At 34.6% G+C, this 20,755-nt stretch overlaps 4 protein-coding genes across 5 annotated transcripts; 1 reads left to right on the top strand and 3 right to left on the bottom strand.

The window, feature by feature from the left end:
- The first annotated feature begins 549 nt into the window (after nucleotides 1–549).
- LOC109172699 (small nuclear ribonucleoprotein SmD3b-like) lies at nucleotides 550–7,921 on the top strand. Of its 2 annotated transcripts, XM_019321921.1 has the most exons (6): nucleotides 550–837; nucleotides 5,445–5,497; nucleotides 5,577–5,643; nucleotides 5,722–5,778; nucleotides 6,101–6,172; nucleotides 7,637–7,921. In XM_019321921.1, exons 1-5 carry the CDS (start codon nucleotides 679–681, stop codon nucleotides 6,161–6,163), a joined length of 399 nt encoding a protein of 132 aa, XP_019177466.1. In that variant the 5' UTR covers nucleotides 550–678; the 3' UTR covers nucleotides 6,164–6,172; nucleotides 7,637–7,921. The 2 variants fall into 2 exon arrangements, with proteins under 2 accessions (XP_019177466.1, XP_019177464.1); XM_019321919.1 differs by lacking the exon at nucleotides 7,637–7,921 and having other exon boundaries at nucleotides 6,101–6,507.
- Nucleotides 7,922–11,922: 4,001 nt separating this feature from the next.
- Nucleotides 11,923–12,643, bottom strand: LOC109172700 (auxin-responsive protein SAUR50-like). The gene has a single exon (XM_019321922.1). The coding sequence runs from the start codon at nucleotides 12,562–12,564 to the stop codon at nucleotides 12,253–12,255; it is 312 nt and encodes a 103-aa protein (XP_019177467.1). The 5' UTR covers nucleotides 12,565–12,643; the 3' UTR covers nucleotides 11,923–12,252.
- A 1,579-nt stretch (nucleotides 12,644–14,222) lies between these two features.
- LOC109172502 lies at nucleotides 14,223–17,213 on the bottom strand. The gene is made up of 4 exons (XM_019321656.1): nucleotides 16,983–17,213; nucleotides 15,355–15,435; nucleotides 14,366–14,693; nucleotides 14,223–14,261 (listed from the first exon to the last, which is right to left on the bottom strand). Exons 1-3 carry the CDS (start codon nucleotides 17,211–17,213, stop codon nucleotides 14,646–14,648), a joined length of 360 nt encoding a protein of 119 aa, XP_019177201.1. The 3' UTR covers nucleotides 14,223–14,261; nucleotides 14,366–14,645.
- Nucleotides 17,214–18,689: 1,476 nt separating this feature from the next.
- LOC109172501 lies at nucleotides 18,690–19,184 on the bottom strand. The gene has a single exon (XM_019321655.1). It carries the CDS (start codon nucleotides 19,182–19,184, stop codon nucleotides 18,690–18,692), a length of 495 nt encoding a protein of 164 aa, XP_019177200.1.
- Between the last annotated feature and the right edge of the window lie 1,571 nt (nucleotides 19,185–20,755).

Genomic DNA, 20,755 nt, shown 5'->3' with positions numbered 1-20,755 from the left:
TAATAAATATATACATTTTGCTTTAATTGTTGTACATTCATTTGCATTGGACAAAATCACCCTTACACCGTTATAACATCGTTAGTTTTTAATATATCTACCAATTTTACCATACACCTACATCTATCATATCTTTTTTCTATTTTTAATTATCATTTTATTAAAATTATCATATAACAATTAATTTAATTATAAATTATATTTTAATTAAATATTTATATGAATGCTAAATTATATATATATATGTTATTTGTATCCATATCAATATATCATATATGTGAGTGTTAGCTTAGTATTATTTGTAAATTATTATTATATAAAAATATAATTTATTATTTTTTTTATTTTGATCACTATATTATTCAAATATATGATAATTCAAAAGTATCATCACTTTAAGAAATTGCAAAACATAATTTTAATTGATTTTTTAAATTTTGTTATTTACAAATATTTTAATATTGGGCATAAATTTTCGCGCATTGCGCGTACAAAATACTAGTTAGATTAATAAGAGGTTTTGTTCAAAAAAAAAAAGTGTAATAAGAGCTTAGGAGCCGCAAAATCTGTTCATACGGAGTACACGGGTCACTGTTCGTGAGACGTTGTGGGACTAACACAAGCGGAGCATATTGTTTATATATCCAAATCTGACCCACGCCGGAGTTTCTTGCGACGATGAGTCGTAGCTTGGGAATCCCGGTGAAGCTTCTACACGAGTCGACGGGGCACGTCGTCACCGTGGAGATGAAGAGCGGCGAGCTCTACAGAGGAAGCATGGTGGAGTGCGAGGACAACTGGAACTGCCAACTGGAGAGCATCACTTACACTGCCAAAGTACGCATTTTTCTTTCCTGCTTTTCTATCAATGCTTTTACGCTGCTTCTTAAACCCTAGCTCTAAATCTTCGATACTAGGACCGAGAATATGATTAAAATATCAGGGAGTGCAAAATTTGAAATTTAATTGGTTCATTTGCAAACATTATTATTATTATAAATTAGAACAAAATGTGGACTGCATAACTTAGTGCTTCAGTCAAACAGAACCCAAATTTTGTATCAATGATGTGAATATATTAGAGTAGTTACTTAATAGTAATGGTGGTTAAGGAACTGATCTTCTAGTGTAGACTCAACTTTTGTAGTTTTTTGAAGATTTTAATTGCTAAAGATTTCAAGTATAGAGCTAAGCTCTCCATTGATCATGTGAATAATTTTAATGTTTAGGGTTTTAAATCCTTGCTAAACAAAGAAGAGGCTTTTGCCTCATTTCTAGTTATGAAAGACTCATTTTAGTGTTTGAAGCAGCTTATGCTTTTTGAAGTAGATAAACTCATTGGCCAAACACGCACCATGTCTAAATCAATTTAAGATCCTTTATTCAAAGTTTACAAATTATATGTGACGGAAATAAATTTGTGAAAGCCGCACTCAAGGCATGACTCTGCCGTCAATATGCAATTTGTCTTCATGTTGAATTGTAGAATTTCTTGAACATCTTTTCTCCTATAGGTTAGAGCTCCAATAATGCCTTCTGAAAGACATTTGTTTACTTGATGAATAAAATATTTTAGTTGCAAAAAAAAAAAAAAAAACTCATCTTTTAGCGTATTGAAAAGATCTAAGTAGCCAGGTAAGTTATATATATATTCTTTAAGAACATATTTGGTTTACATAATGAATTTTGGAGGAAGAGAAATTCTATTCAATAGGAAATGAAATAGGCAAAGAATAGAATAGGAATTCTATTAATTGTTTGGTTCGTGAAAGGAATAGACTCCAAGAATTGTACTCTCGTCTAGGCTTGCAAACGAGCCGAACCGAGCTCGAGCTCAATAAATAATAGGTGGGCTCGAGCTCTAGCTCAGCTCGGAGCCTAAAATATCTGAGCTCGAGCTCGGCTCGGTTACTAAATGAGTCAGCTCGAGTTCGGCTCGGCTCGAAGTTGACCGAGCGGTTCGCAAGCCGCTCGGCTCATTTACACCCCAACTTCCGTCTTTCCTTAATTTAAGGAATATAAATGAAATAAATATTCAAAAGACAAACAATGAATACATTTCAAGAAATACACATTTGTGTTGTAGGATTTGTAGCATATATTTATGATACATAACAAAAATAGGCCACATATAAAAATAAATAAATGTGTGTGTAATAATAATAATAATAATATTATTATTATTATTATTATTATTATTATTGTTGTTGTTGTTGTTGTTGTTGTTGTTGTTGTTATAGAAGACATTTGTAATACATAACAAAAATAGTTAATGACAAATTAGGCATTAGCAAAATACCCTTCCCGAGAACTCAGGAATAGTCTAATACCAATTCCCCCTTGAAAGAGCTATTCCCCTTAATAGCTCATTCACGGGAATAAAATGATTACCAAATAATGGAATAAGCTAACTCCCGAGAATGCTATCCCATTTTCGACTTATTTCGTGAACCAAATGTACCTTATGTACTAGTAAATGTATGAAGTGAACTACTAAGAACTGCATTCTTCGCATATTACTAAGGGAAAATAGCACTTTTGGTTCTTGAGTTATACCTAAGATATAGACTCAATCCCTTAGTTGTAGGCATGCCCAATTTTAATCCCTCAGTTATTCCTAAAGTGGTGCTTTTGACCCTTAATATTAGTTTCCCTCTTTAGGTAATAGTAATCTAATAAAAGCCATAATAATAATGCAGGGGTATATCCTTCTCCTTATAAACTTTTGGGGTTAAATTGCAATAGAAACACTTGGAGATGGCAAAGGATGTGCCTAATTGAAGTCTCTACTCACATCATTGGGGTTAAATTTCAAAAAATAAAAATTGGGGTTTTTTTTTTTTTTTTTTTTGGGGTTCTTTTCTTTTGTGTTTTCTTGTCTTGACAAAGAACACATAACATTGGTTCCATTGCTGGGAATCGAACCCAGGTATGCTGGGTGAAAGCCAGACATCCTAGAATGGTATAGTGGACAATGAAGGCAAACCCAATAATGGAGAAGGAAAACCAGAGACAGAGCAATAATGAAACTTAGCCCAGTAGACAGTAGTGATGCCTTGCTAAGGAAGAATAATGAAACTTAGCCAAGGAGTTCACCAATGGATTGCTATTTTCACCGTTGTAAGAGTTTGAAGCTTCACCATTTTCAGTGGCAGAAATTCTATGGTCATTCATGTGCCAAAAGATTTCCACTCCCAGGTGCTTAATCGTTGTTGGTAAAGAAATACCAATGTTCTCCAGGATTGATGAATTCTAATACAATTTGAAATCATTCCAATCTTTGAAGGGATTTATCAAGATCAGTAGACACGTGATCAAACACAAACATCTCATTGAGATTGTTTTCCTTGACCAATTTATGCCAACTAGTAATGACTGAATGACCTCTTGTGTTGGGTATAACTCCTACTATTCAAATCTTATGGTTTGAATTGCTGAGGACAACCATTATTTTTTCACTAGGAAGTATACTAGGGCATGTGGTCTCTTTGGGTGATAAATTATCTTGTGATTTATTTGCAGAGCATACCCATACAGACAACATGCTCTGGTCGGTCCCCTTCCTAGTGAAAAAACAATGGTTGTCTTTTGCAATTCGGATCATAAGGTTTGGATAGTAGGGGTTGGAATAGAACTTGGCCAAAAACCCACCATTTGAGTGCTATTTTCATCTTTGAAATACTTCAAACCTTACACCATTTTCATTGGCACTTTGGCAGAAATCCTATGGTTTCTTTTTATTTGCCAACAAATTTTCATTCCTGGGTGTGGCATTGTTTTTGCTGAAAAAGTACCAGTGTTCACAAGGATTGATTGAATACTAACACATATTGAAACCATTCTAATCTCTAAAGGAATTTATCAAGATCAGTAAACATATGATCAAGCACACAAGCGTCTCCTTCCTTGAGATTGTTTTCCTCAGCAAGTCATGCTAACCAGTAGTGATTGAATAACCTCTTGTGTTGGGTGAAACTTCCACTATTCAAATTTATGACCACTTTAAGACTAGTTAGATACTCCCTGTGTTCTATTTTACCTATCATATTTACTATTTATTGGTTAAACAAACTCTTCTTGTTCACTTATTTTCTTTAATGTTTTCTTATAATTTTTAAATTCAATTTTGTGTTTAATAGTACTTTTAATGCAGTCTCTAAATATATTTTTATATACTAACGCTAAACTAAATGTTGTGAAAAATTTGATTTGTATATAGTTTGAGTTAAGTCTAGTTGATCGAATCAGACACAAAATAGGACAGAGAGAGTATTTTGTTGTGACATTAGTTATAGAGGCTTTGATTTACTGTTTTTGTTGTGTTCAAGTGGTTGATACTGTAAATGTTGATATTCTTGTGGTTCTTCTGTATTTTCCAACATATCCCACATTAAGCTTGGGAATCGTGATGCACTGTATGCTCTGTCCTCTTCTTCTGAATTAGTTTAGGATTATTATCATGAATGCAAAAAGTAATTTTTCCTCTTCTAGAGGTTGTAAACTCCTTTTCCAGTGTACCAATTATTGCTAATTGTTTAAGGGATATGATCTGTTTTCATTTATTTAATGTCTGAAGATCTCCACAACTTTACCTCTGTTTTTCAGAAGATGTCTCCATTGTGTAAACCCATGACCTGATGGGCCATTGGATGAAGAGTTAGCAACCATACCAAGCCCAAAATCATTCATTGAAATGCTTAGGAATCAACAGTTGTGGGTCAAGGAGTTGTAAAACTTGTCAACCAGTTGCTTTACAATAGCATTAATTAAATCTTATTCGTTTAGGGGCATTTTCAGATGTCATCATGAATGGCTGGAACTAACTTTAGCATCTGATAGGGAATATGATCAAGGGATCCAAATTCCATGATATTGGGGAGCTGAAATCAAGGAATTACAAATTGATTGATTATCTTTGATTGAATCTCGCCTATTTATATTTTATAGACTATAAATAACACATTCTCTTAGAAGGGAAATATGCAGCGATTGTTAGAAATAATAAGCAATAAGGTGAGGGGTAAGACTTAAGAGCCATTCTTGCTGGAGAGTACGGTTCTGTATCTCTTGTATTTTCTTTCCTACTTTGCAATCCACCTATTTCCTGTTTCTATTCAAATCTCTCTGTCTGCCTCTTTACCCTATCAGCATCATACATGCTTGTAAGTTTTTAAGATAATAATAGGAAGACTGCTGATAAGATGCCATAGTCATACCCTAGAAACATGCCTCTTCCATTGGCATTTCTAAAATATATAAGTTGTAGTGCTAAATATTAAAGTAATATTTAGGTGTCTTAGAAGAGGTTGAATCCCCACTCCCTTCATATGATCAGAAAAAAGGAACTTTTAGCTAAAATCAAGTGTATCAGATAAAGCTAAATACTACAGGAATTCCTAACTATTGTGTATATGCTCTATTAAACTGTTGGTAATTTTGCTCAGGATGGAAGCGTTTCACAACTTGAACATGTTTTTATTCGAGGAAGCAAAGTCAGGTATATAACAAGTTGTAATTTCTAGGATTTTTTTTCTCTGACTTGAGCATATCATATGTTAACTTGTGTGAATTTTCAGATTCATGATAATTCCTGATATGCTTAAGAATGCTCCTATGTTCAAGCGTCTAGACGCTAAAATCAAGGTACTTTCCTTGGTGGGCTCTGTGTTTATTTCTCATTTTATTTTCTGGTTTCCTAATGTTTGAAGTTATTTATTTTAGGGCAAAGGTACATCACTCGGAGTTGGACGAGGACGTGCCATTGCCATGCGAGCCAAAGTGAGTTTTATTTCTTTTATTCTCCAATGTTGATGACTATATTCTATTTGGTTTAAATATAAGAGTAAACCCTTGGCATGCCACATTACTGATTACTGTCTCTTGTAATTTGAAAACTTACGTGTAAGGTACGGCTCTTTAGAATTTAGATCTTGCTTGGCTGTTGGGAGTTTTGAGTATAGTGAAAAACTGTTTGGTAGGGTGAAACTGGAAAGAGGAATAGTGTTCTTTCAAATATAGACAGATATGGTATTATTGTAGAGTAACACCAACCATCATTCATTGACAAAATGCGGGTCGCTGTCTAATTTCTTGTTGGCAGGCGCAGGCTGCAGGTCGAGGAGCTGCACCTGGCAGGGGTGTTGTGCCACCTGTAAGGAGGTGAATACCCCAGGCAAGTCATGGTTTACTCTGCTTTTGATTTCATGAATCAAATCTCTAAACCTTGCTTGAGAATTTACATATGCTTGGTTTCCTATTAGAAGGCTGTTGGAAGTACAACTTGTGTTCTACCGACAAACACCTCGAGTCCTTTTAGAATTGTGGGGTTACCCAGTTTCTACTGTTCTTTTAATGTCTTTACCATTTCATTTTTTTTTTTCCTTACATATTATACTTACCATCTTGTTACTGCAGTTCGGTTCAGTGAGTGCCTTGTTCTTGAACACCTTTCTTTTGGCAACTTTTATGGGCACATTACAGAATTTTTGAAGCAAAAGTCTCTTTTAATATATACATCTAATACATACTTATATAGAGTGAAATACATCAAATAGTTGTTTCAATTTCATAAGTCTAAATTTCACTATCTTTTTTTTTTTTTTTTTTTTTGGGATGAGGAGAGAAACCCCACAACCCTTTCGGGTGTAGGTAAACCCTGCATTGTGACCCTAACCGGCAAAGGATCACAATGAAGTAAACCAGCTTAGGTTACCCATAGATGGCTCAAACTAGGGCGTAAGGATTCGAACTTGTGACTTTTTTTTTTTTGGTGTAAACCACGAGATGTTCCGGGTCTTTCTCTGTTCGTCTTACGGTCTGGGTCCACCTGACTAATCCCCGCTCGCTCCGAGAGGCACAGGAGCTGGCCTAGGGGGAATTGTCACTTGTGAGAATCAAACTCGGTGATGGATATATTATGACCAGAGCAAACCGACCCGAGAAAACGGAGCAAGGAAGTATGGAGTGGGCCCGGGGCCCCGAGGTTGAGCCCCGTGCTCGGCCCAAGACACCTCGGTCGTGTTGACCCGCGGACCCGGTCCACACCTGGATGCAGTCAGCACAGAGATGCAACCATCCCTCGATTTAGGTGGGGCGGTTGGGGGTTTGGCTTGTATAAAAACCTCCATCTTGTCTCATTAAGACATGTTCACTCTATCTTATCTACTTTGTCCTAAAAGCATCGTTGTAATAGCCTATTTATCGTTATCTAATACAATATACGGTCCGACCTTACGACATCGTATTACCTATCCATTTCCTATTTACGTTCTTAATCGGGTTTAGTGATTTGGGCTACCCGGGTTAATTAAATCCATCACTCGGGTTATTTCGAAATTCTTCTCCACACAGAGCTCATTTGCTACTTAAGCTACTATGTTAGGTTACAAGTGTGGATGTCTTGCCATCTTGATTGGAGTTACCCCTAAATTTCAATATCTTCATTCCATAGTGTATCCAAAGAAGAAAAAGAGAAAAAAATACAGGAATCAATCACTGTTCTTTGAGTTGTGTTAGGTGTTTCCTATAATCAACAAGGACGATGATGTTTGGAGTATGGGAGAATGTCAGAGTTGGCCTGTCTACGGGTTGTTTCGAGTGTTTCGAGGTTACAATTATGGTGCATCGTATATTTCAGTGTTGAATATCTAAGGAGCAATTCTGAGCTAGCCAGGGCGAAGGCAGCGCTTGCATGATGAGAGAGAAACATAACCATGTTCTCGAGTTTGGCGACGACGATAACCTAATTGAATTGCATACCAAGATCCAGAAATGTTTAGAGTCACCGAACTGCTTACCTCTCATTGAACTTTTATCAAACACCTGTTGGGCATGTTCATCGTTTATCATACATAACTCACGTTGATCTGCTGTCAAACATGATTAGTCGAGCAGATGAAAGATAATTAAGCCATTCTGTCCATTGCCTAATGTTTGAATTGAAGCAGAAAAAGATTGATAACAGAAACAGTGATTGCATTCAAGCAGGAAGGGTTCAGCCATACGCAAGTACGTACCAATACCTATCATTGCTTCAATGCCTTTCTCTCACGTACAACTTGTTTATGCTTTCTCCATTCAGTGTCCAAAATTTTCTAGTTAAATCACATCAATATTTGAAGTTTAATTTTTAATCCCTTAATGTAAGGCCACACCAATAATTATGCAAATATGCACTAACAATGTTAGGAAATACACAACACAAATATGCACTATTAGATACGCATCACCAAAGAACACACCATTAGGTATACATAAAAGCACCACACAAGGAATCTTTCCACTTTAGGCATAATTCTCACAGTGCCGCCACCGGAATTTGACCATTGATCTCTTCTCTCAAATACTGCCTACTAAATTATTGAGCTAAGCCCGTGTAGGCAACCCCTCAATTGTTATGTTGTGGAACCGTGTCCACCTTGCAAGGTGGACACGGTTCTATGTTCATAATTACTGAACTCTATATTCATAATTATAAAACTCTATGTTCATAATTTTTGAACTTCATATTCACAATTATTGAATTCTATATTCACAATTACAGAATTCTATGTTCATAATTACTGAACTCTATGTTCATAATTATAAAACTCTATATTCATAATTTTTGAACTTCATATTTACAATTATTGATCTCTATATTCACAATTACAGAACTCTGTATTCATAATTTTTGAACTCTATATTCACAATTACGAACAGTTTTGAAATCGTGTCCACCTTACAAGGTGTGCACACCATAATTTGCCGCAACCCCTATGCTAGGCTGTTAGATTAGAATAAAATCTTGCTTTTTAATCCATTGATGATGTGAGTGATTAGTGGCACTTTTGGTTAATCACACTGTTCACATGTGATGTTTGCACCCATTTTAACCTTATTTTAAATTATAATTTATTTGTTGTGCTGCCCATAAAAAAAGAAGTCAGAAAATCAACTCTTTATGTATTTCTCTGAGCTGTGGGGAAATCTAAATCATGGAGCTGATTTAGGAATATCCTGATGGGTCCCTACTTGCATGTGCACTGAAGAATTGTGTGTCCTTCCCTCATTTGCTCAATTTATCAACCCATGTTAAACCCGAAGTGTGATTGAGTGAAAGGGATCGATTCTTGATTTTGGAAATGGAACAGTTTTAAATCTCCAATTTAATAAGGATTAGTCACTGTGTGCAATGGTGGATAGCCTAAGTTCCATCCAAAAAAAAAAAAACAACTCATATTACAACACTATAAGATATATATCATACTCCATTTGATTTCATCACTGAATTCAGGGAAGCTTTTGGATTTAATTTGTACAATTTTCTTGAGATCTAAAGAGAAATAATCATTAGCTTCATAGTCATACAATAAGTTTGATTGTTATTTGATACCCTTTGGATAGAAGCACCTAGCTAGCTTGTGCATTGTCCTTGGAGAGTTGATTGTGTTTGAGAAAGTTATGCACACAACAATCTAAAATCTTCAACATGCATGCATGTTATCACATCATATTACATCAATAGGCCACCACCAACAATCTATGGCTTAAGAGAACTAATTTTTCATACAAAGAATTAAATGTGTCTTGACCAAAATATATGGACTCAACTTAAAATTCACACTATACTTGAGAAACCAAGGTTCTATTTGGGAATTGAAAAGTGATTAGAGCGGTGGCTGTACGATTGAAATAGTTGGATTAGCCCAAAGATATCGTTCTCACCAAACTCTTAGTCTTTAAAAAAAAAAAAAAAATTGTATTGGAGGGATAACCTGATTCATTTTCTCCAAACTAAGTCCATCAAGCTAAGTCCTAGCTAACATTAATATAATTTATGATACATTTTAATTTTAAAGTGTTAATTGATATCAATGTTGAGTTATATCGAGTACAACCATGCAGACATGCTTGGTTGTACTATATAAACACAAGTGTAAACAGATATAATTACACATATCTACATAATTATATTACGGTAAAAAATTTCTATTATCTCCATCAAAGTTTAAGCCCTAGCTAACAATGATACTTTTAGAGATTGAAGTAAGTCATATCGATGGAGGTCTTCTAGCATGTATTGCTACTTGGCAGTGGGTACAAAGGCATATGGGACCTCTATTTCTAACCCAAAATTCCTAATAAATGAATAGAATCTGGTCTAGCTAAAAACACATTACAATAATGCATCTCTGTCTTTTATCAAATGTTTTTTTTTGTTAATTATTAATTTGCTTTTAAATTTGTAATGAGAATAGATAAAAGAGTTTATGGTGATATGTATATAAAATTGTGTTAGTAATCTTTCAAATATTTGTGATCTCACCTAAACCATTTATGTATGTGATCTTCTTAGAATCAGAATGCCATCCCACTTAGCTGAGCTAAGTCTTGTCGGAGTAAAGATTTTATTCCTCTTTTGGAATCAAAGCTTGTTTGTTTGGAAATATATATTGTGTATATAATATAAGAATATATTTTTATGTCTATTTTATAAGAATATATTATAAAACTATAATGACATTTTCACTTATAATATTCCACTGTAATTTTTTTTTCTTCCAATTTTAATATCTGCCTTATAATTTACTTTTAATCTTTTGATTTTAAAAACATTATACTTTTAATTTAAAACTTTTGAAATATCCTCACTTTATAAGAATTCCTCCAAAACTTATCTTAATGCATATGATGATATTTTGGACATTTTAAATTAGAAATGAAACATTTATAGAGTTGAGCACTAAAAATGAAAAATAAAATACAATTTTAAATTATAAGTAAAAAAATACCATTTTAATTGGAAAAAAAAAAAACATAGAATATATCACATTGATTTTATTGTAGGGAGTACATTTGAAAATTTGGCATTGGTTTGGTCAGCAACATAAATAGAATAGGAATATGGTGTTTTCACCATCTTTGGGAAAAGGTGCATGAGAAATTGAGGTGTGGAAACAGTCCAAGTGTTTGAATTTTATGACACATGCAATTTAATTCATAGAAAAAGATTGTTGAATTAATGGTATTAATTCCATGTCAGATCAGTTGTCATCAATTTTTGGTATGAATTGAAAGACCAAACCTACCACTATAGCATTGTTTTTATCAAACTATTTTCAACAAAATCAAATTTTGTATTATTACATATATAGAGGAATTCTCAGAGAGGTCAGATCAAGATAAAAATATAATATTTATATCGAAAAATTTATATAATATGTCATTTTTAGTTTTTACACTAAAAGAGATACATTTTTAATTGTTGGAGACTATATTTGGTGAATTTAAATTCAAGGGCTAAAAGTAAAACAAAATAAAATAAAAATGCAATATTTGCAAAATCAAAATCAAAATTAATTCTTGTGATTATTACTCCTTCATAATGAATAAGAAGATTATTAGCACTTCAATAAGAAGATTATTAGCACTTCAAAGTCACATCATTCAATACAAATATCTTTGGGTAGGTATGACTTTGAAAACTTTAATTGATTCTAGAAAAAAAAATACTTTATTGACTATAATCATATAGGGAGTACAAATCAAAATTTGTCTTTCAATCTGTCTACAAAAAGTTGGAAAATGCTAATAAATTTTTACAAGTCCAAAGGTTAAACAACCTAACTCACAAGACCTAAGAATTACATTTGAACTCAAACTCTTCTGATTTTAATGTGTATGAGAAATTTACATTATTAGTTAAAATTTATTGATATATATAATTGTGAAAGTGCACATTAAATTTGATGGTATATATATGGTCCAGTTTTTTTTTTTTCTTTTTTTTTTTTTTAATAATAATGGTATGATGTTGTGTGGTTCTGCAACATCAGAAATAAATTGAATCAAATTTGTCTTGTATGTAATTAATATTGCGACTTGATGATTTTGAAGAATGGTATATATAATGGAGGGGGAGATAATAAAGAGCTGAGAGTGTGGACAAAACTGGTTATTTTTCATATTCTTGTGAAGGGTGCAAGCAAGCTAAGCCATCCATGCACACCAACATATACATACATACATTTGCAAGCCCAGAAAATTAAAGTGTTAGATCAAACATCATATGATTCTTGTCAGTAGTTTTTTTTTTTTTTTTTTTTGAGTGGCGAAAAACCTCTCCTCCTCATGAAGGACATAGGCCACTCCTACTGAAAGTCGAACTTGTAACTCTGTGGTTACCAAGACAGACAGTCCAACGAACTTGGTTGGGGTTTCAACGGCAGAGGAGGAGGAAGAAAAGGTAAAAGCAAGATAGATATATTATATTCATCTGAGCATGGAAATTAGAGAGCAGAAATGGTGTTCGTCGCAAGGAATGGTGAGGCCACTGTCATGGTTAAAGCCGAACTCTTCTTCGGCTTGGTGAAGCAAGGTCTGGAATTGATGGTGGGAGAGCCAAGAAATGGGGATAATGTATCTGCTGCGGTGTTGTCCCACGTAGACGACGAAGTGGCCTTTTGGGACATCATCGTAGCCGCCGCCGCCGTGCTGTTGTTTCCTGCCGAAGCTGGAGCATCTTTTGAGGATTTCCTTCAGGGCTAAAGTCTGTGTAGATGATGATGTTTTCTTGACTGCCATTTTCTTGTTGTTGTCTTGGATGGGAGAAAGTGTGGTGAGAGTGGAATGATGAAAAGAGGGGATGGATTGATTGTGTGATGGTTGTGGTTGGAGGGAAGTGAGGGGGCGAGAGAAGTGAGAAGAGGTATTTAAGGTGGTGGGGGGTGGGAGATTATGAGAGAACAGAGGCATGTGCTTTGCTTCAGGGCGTTTTGCCCCATTGGACTTTGCCCTACTTGCTCACCTCTCCCCAAACCGGCATGTGCATGGACCACTTAACACTTAACAACAACACTTCCCCAACTAAACTACAAAATCTCCACCACATTGTCATCTCATTTATCTCTCACTTGAGAAAATCGCTAGACGCTCCTCGGACGCTCGGGGCGCCTAGGACACTTAGCTAGCGATTAATGATACCTAGGTGCCTGTGTATTTTTTATTCTATTTTTTACTTTTTAATTTTTTTTTTTAAAAAAAATTAAGACTTAGATAATTATAAACTAGAGTTAATTCTCAAAATGGTCCTCCGACTATGGCCTTTTTTCAAATTGGTCTCTTGACTTTTAATTTTTCAAAAGTGGTCTTCCGACTTTTGAATTTTAAGCCAAAATGGTCCTCCGTTAGCTTTGGCGTTAAGTTGGTGTTAAAATGAAGGATAAAACTGAAAATTTAGGTTTTGTACTCCAATTTAATGTAATCTATGATTCCTTTCAGCAGTCTGCACACATATTTCTTTAAATTAAGTTTTTGCTCTCCTAAATCTGTAATCAAAATGTGGGATAATCAACAGAAATCTTTGCCTTGAGAAGTTTGTGGATGAAGTTGAAGATGAACTTTTTTGGCCTTCATATTAATCCCTTGGTATGGTTTTGTATTAATAGATTTTAAGTGTCGAATTATCAATTTAACAACTTAGGGGGTGAATTTGACAATCATGTGAAACAAGTAAAGATGTTATCTATTTTCTACTAATTGAGGAGCTCAAAATGTGTTTTACCCTAACATATTTTATAAAATTTTCAAATTCTTATTTTTGAGATGATTAAATGCAAGTTTTTGTATTTTTGGTTTCATAGCTTTTTTATTATCTATTTTCTTTCTCAATTTCAAAATATTTACCTCATCTACATTATCTATAAATTCAAATGTGTGGGACAAGAACAGGCTGGATGGTTTTTTGGATAATCTGTTTTGAACTAAAGAATTTTTGTCCATTTTTGGCTACCAAGAGGGTTATAATTACATGCAAATAAACTCAGGACACAACATACCAGGCACTCCCAAAGTAGATAATTAAGATTCATAACAGCCCCCTTGTCCATTGCATTTTACTTATCAATGCATATTAAGATTTTAAGATCAGTCGGTATATCTCATGACTAGTGTTACATTCTCCTACTAAAATCACTTTTAGACATCAATTAGTATTGGTCCACACAGCTTTGTGGGTCATACTATCAAATAATATACATTCAGTATACAAATAATGTAGTAATTTTAGTATATTAAAAATGTACATTACATTCCAAAAAAATACATTATTTGAGTACTAAAAGTACATTATTTTGTTAATATTAATTCAATACACGAATAATGCACTTTTAGTATATTGAAAATATACTTTTGTTATGGTCCACACAATAATTTGCCTTTAGAAATCTCGTGGGCCAAACCATCCACCATAAACTTTTCCATTTTCAAAACATATAAATGACCTGTCAGAAAGTATTGACTCTTTGTATTTCAATAGGTTGAGAAAGTAGTTATGAATAGATACTACATTAAAACAGAGTCATTAGTACTCAAAAAAATAAATGACTCGTCATAAAGTAAAGGTAAGGGAGTTATTTTAACAAGGAAAATTTACATTTTTCACATAAAGTGCTATTATTTTTGGCATTAAGAGATGCTGGTGTTTACCTATAAGAAACAGCCATGTGGTCCTGCCTACACCAAATTCCAAACACCATTTCAAGAAACATACAAGCAGACAACATAACTGGAGGCTAAAGATATAAAGGAATGTGTAAACAAAAATAAAAATAAAAAAATGTTGCACCCCATCCTAAATGGAAATAAGCACCACAAGAATTGTGGCTTCAGCTCTGATGACTAGCAAAAAGAGGGGCATTCCCATGTTCCAAGGCCTAAAACAAACAAGCATCAATATCAAAAAGCAACATGAAAGTTGTGTATGTATCCAGTAGACCTCAACAATATATCTCAAATACAGATTTGTTAGGCTGCTTAGAGTTGGTTTCTCCAAAAAAATCAAAGCAACTTATGCGTTATATTCATGCATGAAGACACAAGTACAGATAAGGCTGGAAGATAAAGTACTGGTCAACAAAAATTGATAAACGGAGGGGGTTCTCCCATGTTCTATGAATGAAAAATGTTTAACATATGGGATGATTAGATTAGTTGGTGAGTACGAGGACATAATGCCCCTAACTACGCTTTTGATCCTGACCTTTTTGTATCATACAGACTATGTAAAGAGACTCTGTCTCACTGCACCAATCAGACTACAGCTATATTCGCTAATTTGGATCATTCAAGTCCTAGTCTTGATGTTCTATTCGCACATGATATGATATCAAATCAAAGACATTAGGTGAGAAATTGCATTTATGTGTAGGTGCCTCGGACCACATGACAACAATTCAAAATCAAACACAGTGCTTAAGGATGCCACAAACAACAAAACCAAGTAATAATATCTTGTGGAGTTACATACGCAAGACAAATGCAACAAGGTTCTCTCAAAGGTGAATGTAAAAGAATAGATGCATTTGCAGAACTCACCTTTATCTGCCACGAGGATAGCTGGTGAGATCGGATTAATAGAGACAACAGCAACTGGTGATGCAGCATAAGCCCTGCAAACTAGATAATAAAAGCACTCAGAGCCATAATCTTGCATTGTTCTTTCATGGCCAAGCATAACCTTCTTCACAATGCCTTTTAGAGGCATAATAATTCATGATTAGACTTATTATGCATCAAGTACAAAATACTATTAAGAGTCTGGCTGTCAGCTAAAGTGCAACAACCACGGGTTTAGACAAATGACTTAGTACATAACAACGGTAGATACATCAAAGCTAGGCTAAGAACAACCTTCAGCACATTGCTATTTAGAGATAATAATTCATGATTCGACTCATACATCTCATTAGAAAAGTACCATGGGAGTTAGGCTGTCAGCTAAAGTATAACAACCAGAGATTAGACAAATGATTTGGTACATACCACTGGAAAATACATCAACCAATGAAGAAAATTTCAAATTAAAGCTTCAATGGTTATGCTTTCAAACAAAATGATAAGCTGTCCAAAAACACATATCATTTATATCAATATGAAACCAGCCTAAGTAACAAACCTGTACAATTTCCTTTTGGTTTACAATTATACAAGATATATATATTTGGTTCAAAAGCATAGAGGTGGAAACCACTCATTAAAATGAATAACATTACATTTACTTTCTCAATAAAAATTCTGCTTGATGTAACATATTATAATTAGTTAATTGTTCAATCATGAGTCTCTCAATTTGAGAGATAGTGAATTATAACACGCCATGTCTAGCATATTTGATTTACGGGAAAGCCCGTAGCCGCTACCCAAAGGTGAGCACTGGGTGAAGTCTGTCTTGTAACCCTAGCCGGTAAAGAACCACAAGGAGGTAAATCAACCTAGGTTGCCCATAACTAATCAGCTCAAATCAAGAAGGTCAATTGACCAACTCCTCCTTGACCATCCAACCAACTTGGTTGGGTTGCCCCATGTCTAGCATATTTTTACCTAATGGGAGTAATTCCACATTTTTCTAGACAGAAAGTGTTTTTAACTTAATTCTATTTGCACCTACCCCACCCCACCCAAAAAAAAATAGAGCCTGCATTCTCCAGGGTAAAATAAAACACAAGTTGTTGGGAAATCAAATTTGAGTAGTAATGATCTTAAAAAGGTGCACAATCACAAACAGAAAGATCACAGGCTATAATATTTTGCAAAAAACATATCTTTGATTTTAGATTAAAGTAGTCCATACAAAGCTATAACACCGACAAATAAAAAAAAGCCAAAAAATAGTAACTCAAGAGAAACAGGTAGGGGGGCTCATTTGTCGACATAACAAAAAGGTAAACAGAAAGCAATGTACATCTATGATCACTATTGAGCTCATTAATTTCTACAAAATGATTCCTCAAGATATTCATGTACTTAGAATTTTCATAGCCAAACTACCATTGCTAGGGCAAGGTGCACAGAATATAGGATTCTGAAAGACGAGCATATAAACTGAAGGAGCTATGAAAGAGCAATTGATAAGAAAATAGGCAAAGAACAGAAGTGGTGTTTGAGAAAAGAAAGCTTGGGAGAGGAATTCGCCGAAAGTTTCTGAACCGAGATTTTCAGCTTACTGGTGTCAATGAAGTTGTTCGACACCTGAGCATCGATCGAAGTCGTAGTGCTGGACAGCATTGATTGCCTAGATAGGTAAGCGGCTGAGGTGCAGACGCCGTGCATGGCGGAGATGCGGTGGCACTAGTGGTGGCGGGAAGGAAAGATGGTGGAACTGTTGCCGGCGGGTGGATGGGCTGAACCGAACTGGGATAGTGGACCAAACCATATTCTCTGTGTTGAAATATCATTTGTTTTTTTAACATTCATTAATATTGTCCTATTTTAGTTTTGAAAAAGGTTTTAAAAACGTAATTTGAATTTTTAAAAGTTTAGATTAAACAACCAAGCACTTTGTACTCAATAACATCTCTATGGTTTGGATTGTGCCTTGTAAAATATTGACTATTTAAGCTGCAATAAATAAAGAAAGTATATAAGAGATATTACCTTATAATAGAGTCAATAGTATTCAAAATAATAATAAAAATTTGGATTAAACTTTTAAACTCTCACACACACATATAGAGGGATTAAAATGAGAAGATGATCATATTCTATAAAAAGGAAGATTGATCACACATTTATCCATCAAAGTTCTATCATTAAATAAAAACATTAGAAAAATACATTTAACCAGTTTATAAGTTAGGAGTTTAAATTTTCTCTAATATGTAAAATTCAATATAATGGGTCTGCTCAGCGAATCACGTAAAATTCAATATAATGGGTCTGCTCAGCTAATCACGTACTTCATGTGCTGACACGGGCAACTAAAAACAAAAACAAAAAAACAAAAACAAAAACAAAAAAACAAAACAAAAGAATTGAAAAATTATGCGTTTTCTGTTTTTTATTATTTTCCATAAGATCAGAGTTTTAATATTCCATACAAGTCTGAGATGCATAAGGATTCTAAGAGTGCCGAAATTGGAGAACTCTATCCTAGTTTGAAGTTTGCCCATTTCTTATCAACGAGGTGTTCTAACCTTATAAAATGGAACTCCAGTCCTTGAAAAGTATTGTATTATTGCGTTTAATTTATTAAACGTTCTTTAGCATTTAGCAGGGCAGACGAGATCATCCCAAAGATGATTGTGTTGAGGAGTTCTGACGGAGAGATGTTCTTGAGATGCACACGATCAAGTGCATGATTGATGATGAATGCGTCGATACTACTATTCCCATCACCAATGTTAGATCTTACCAGTCAAGCTGTTGCAGATATTATCATACTACTATTCCCATCACCAATGTTAGATCTTACCAGTCAAGCTGTTGCAGATATTATCAAGGACAAGTCACCATCCGCAAAATTTTCAACACCTGAGGAAGAAGAACAAATTCGTAGGGAGAATGCTTGGGCATTTGAGTAAAATTTTGAAATTAATTGTTAAATTCATATCTATTTTGGTCTTAGATATTTCGTGTTCTAGGTTTAACCTAGCACTCTATCTTATAGTCCAGCAAATGAGGAAATAAATAAATTGATTGGGATTCTTCTACTTAAATGTTTCTTATTACTCCATCCTAAAACTACAATTTGTGTTTATACCACCACAGTTACTGTATTGATTAGTTGCCAGTTGCCATGTAATGTAAATATCAGATGTATAACATTATTCTTTCTAAGTGTATAGCAAACTACAACAAATTTAAGGCTACAAGATTTGATTGCTGGAAACTACGATAAAGCTATGAAACTTCAATTCTTCGAAACCTCATTTCTATTCTGAACCCTTGAACATGGATTGTGGCGCCAGGGGAGGCGTGTCCAGCTGGTAAAGATTGAGGGACGGACCCACGAACCGGAACAATATCCATCCACCAATCACGATGAAGATGGAGGCGTACGCAAATTTGTTGAGCCAGAATAGCGCACCCTTCTCCCCCATGTACAACTCCACGGCTTTCTCGTTAAGGCTCATCGAATCCCAGTCCTTTGGCGCTGGTTTTGCTTTCATTCCCTGTCTCCTGTCCTCCTCCTCCTGCTGACGCTGCTGTCTCCGTTTTCTGGACCCTCTCCGGAACCGAATCCCCACCGTGCTCGATGGCGGGGCAGGCGGAGACGGATCGCTTCCCTCGTCGTTGACGCCATTGCCGCCGGCGGTGCTGGCTTTGATCGGAGATAGTGAGAAGGAGCGGAAAGAGGTGCCGTGCCGGTGTGATCTAGACGGGAAGCTTGTGAGTGTTGTGGTGAATTGGTGGGTGATGGAGAACATGGTTTGAGTTGAGTGGTGGATTAATTTGTGTGAAGTTGAAGGATGAGGCCAGGAGCTGCTCAGGCTGCCAATGCCTCACTTTCTTATCCTTTTGTATTATCCGTTCTTAAAGACCAATACTTTGAAGTAATAAAGATAGAGTTAATACTCAAAATGGTCCTCGATTATAGTGGTTTTTCTCAATTTCGTCCTAAACGACTTTGGTGACCTAATATCGTCCCAGACTTTTGTGTTTCGCTCAATTTAGTCCCAGATTTTTGTGTTTTTGCTCAATTTAGTCCCTCATTTGTTATTCTGTCAATTTGGTGTTAAATAAATAGACAATTCAGTAATTTTAATATTGGCATCTCTTTACTCATAGACATGTGAACTGCGAAATCCCTTTTTGTTTTACGAATTACTCCAGAATTACTCCTAAAACTGCGAATATAAAATTTGATTTGCAGGTCCAGGAGTAAATCTGGGTGTAATTCGTACAAGAAAGAGGAATTTCGCACTTCACAAGTTGAAAGTAAAGAGAGATCAATATTGACATTACTGAATTGTCCCTTAATTTAACACCAATTTGACGGAATAACAAATGGAGGACTAAATTGAGCGAAACACAAAAGCCTGGGACGATATTAGGTCACCAAAGTCGTTTAGGACGAAATTGAGAAAAACCACTATAGTTGAGGATGATTTTGGGTATTAACTCAATAAAGATAGTTTATTATTATTATTATTTGTCACATTATAGATTATGCCTTCTTTTAATTTAATATTTCAAGTTTTAGGACTCATCATTAGTTGAGAGAAAGTAGATAACGAACATATTGAAAATAGATGAACCCACCTGGAGAAATGGAGTATCGAAGACCCCGGGTCTCAAGACAGAGCCGGATTTTAGGCTGTACAAGCTGGCCCCAAATTTTAGAGGTCAAATATTTAATATTTACCTAACTAGTTTCAAAATAAAAACTAAATTTTTTTAATTAAACTTAAAGGGTTTTATGAAGAGATGGTAGCAATGTATATTTATTGTATTTTAACTTGGAGGTCAAAAGTTCGAAATTCGCATATGTTAGTTTTAAAAATTATGATTTTGGAGGGGCTCAGTTATTTACCAGAACAGGACCACAAAAACCTAAAATTCGGCCATGCCTCAAGATCAAGTCCCACCCATGATTCGGGTCATCTTGGCTGTTGACTTCCCAGGTCGACTATCAAAGTTGTTCAATTTAGTCTCCAACTATGTAAATGTTAACCTAAAATGTAAGTTTAAGTGTGGATTTGGGGACATTTTTGGAGAGTTGAGGACCAAAGTAGTGAAATCATAATAGTCGAGGGATCATTTTAGATAAAAATTGTATAATTATGGACTAAAATGAGCAATTTTGGTAGTCGATGATCAAAGTTGTGAAATCATAATAATCGATAGACCATTTTAAGTAAAAATTGCATAATTAGTGATTAAATTGAACAACTTTAGTAATTGATGACCAAATTAATAAAATCTTAATAGTCAATGGACCAAATTATATATTAACTCTAAATTAATAAATCCCAATTAAAAATTCGTAAATTCAATA

Source organism: Ipomoea nil, unplaced genomic scaffold, assembly GCF_001879475.1.
Source record: "Ipomoea nil cultivar Tokyo-kokei standard unplaced genomic scaffold, Asagao_1.1 scaffold0418, whole genome shotgun sequence".
Taxonomy (NCBI): Eukaryota; Viridiplantae; Streptophyta; class Magnoliopsida; order Solanales; family Convolvulaceae; genus Ipomoea; species Ipomoea nil.
This window is presented reverse-complemented; position numbering and strand designations above follow the sequence as displayed.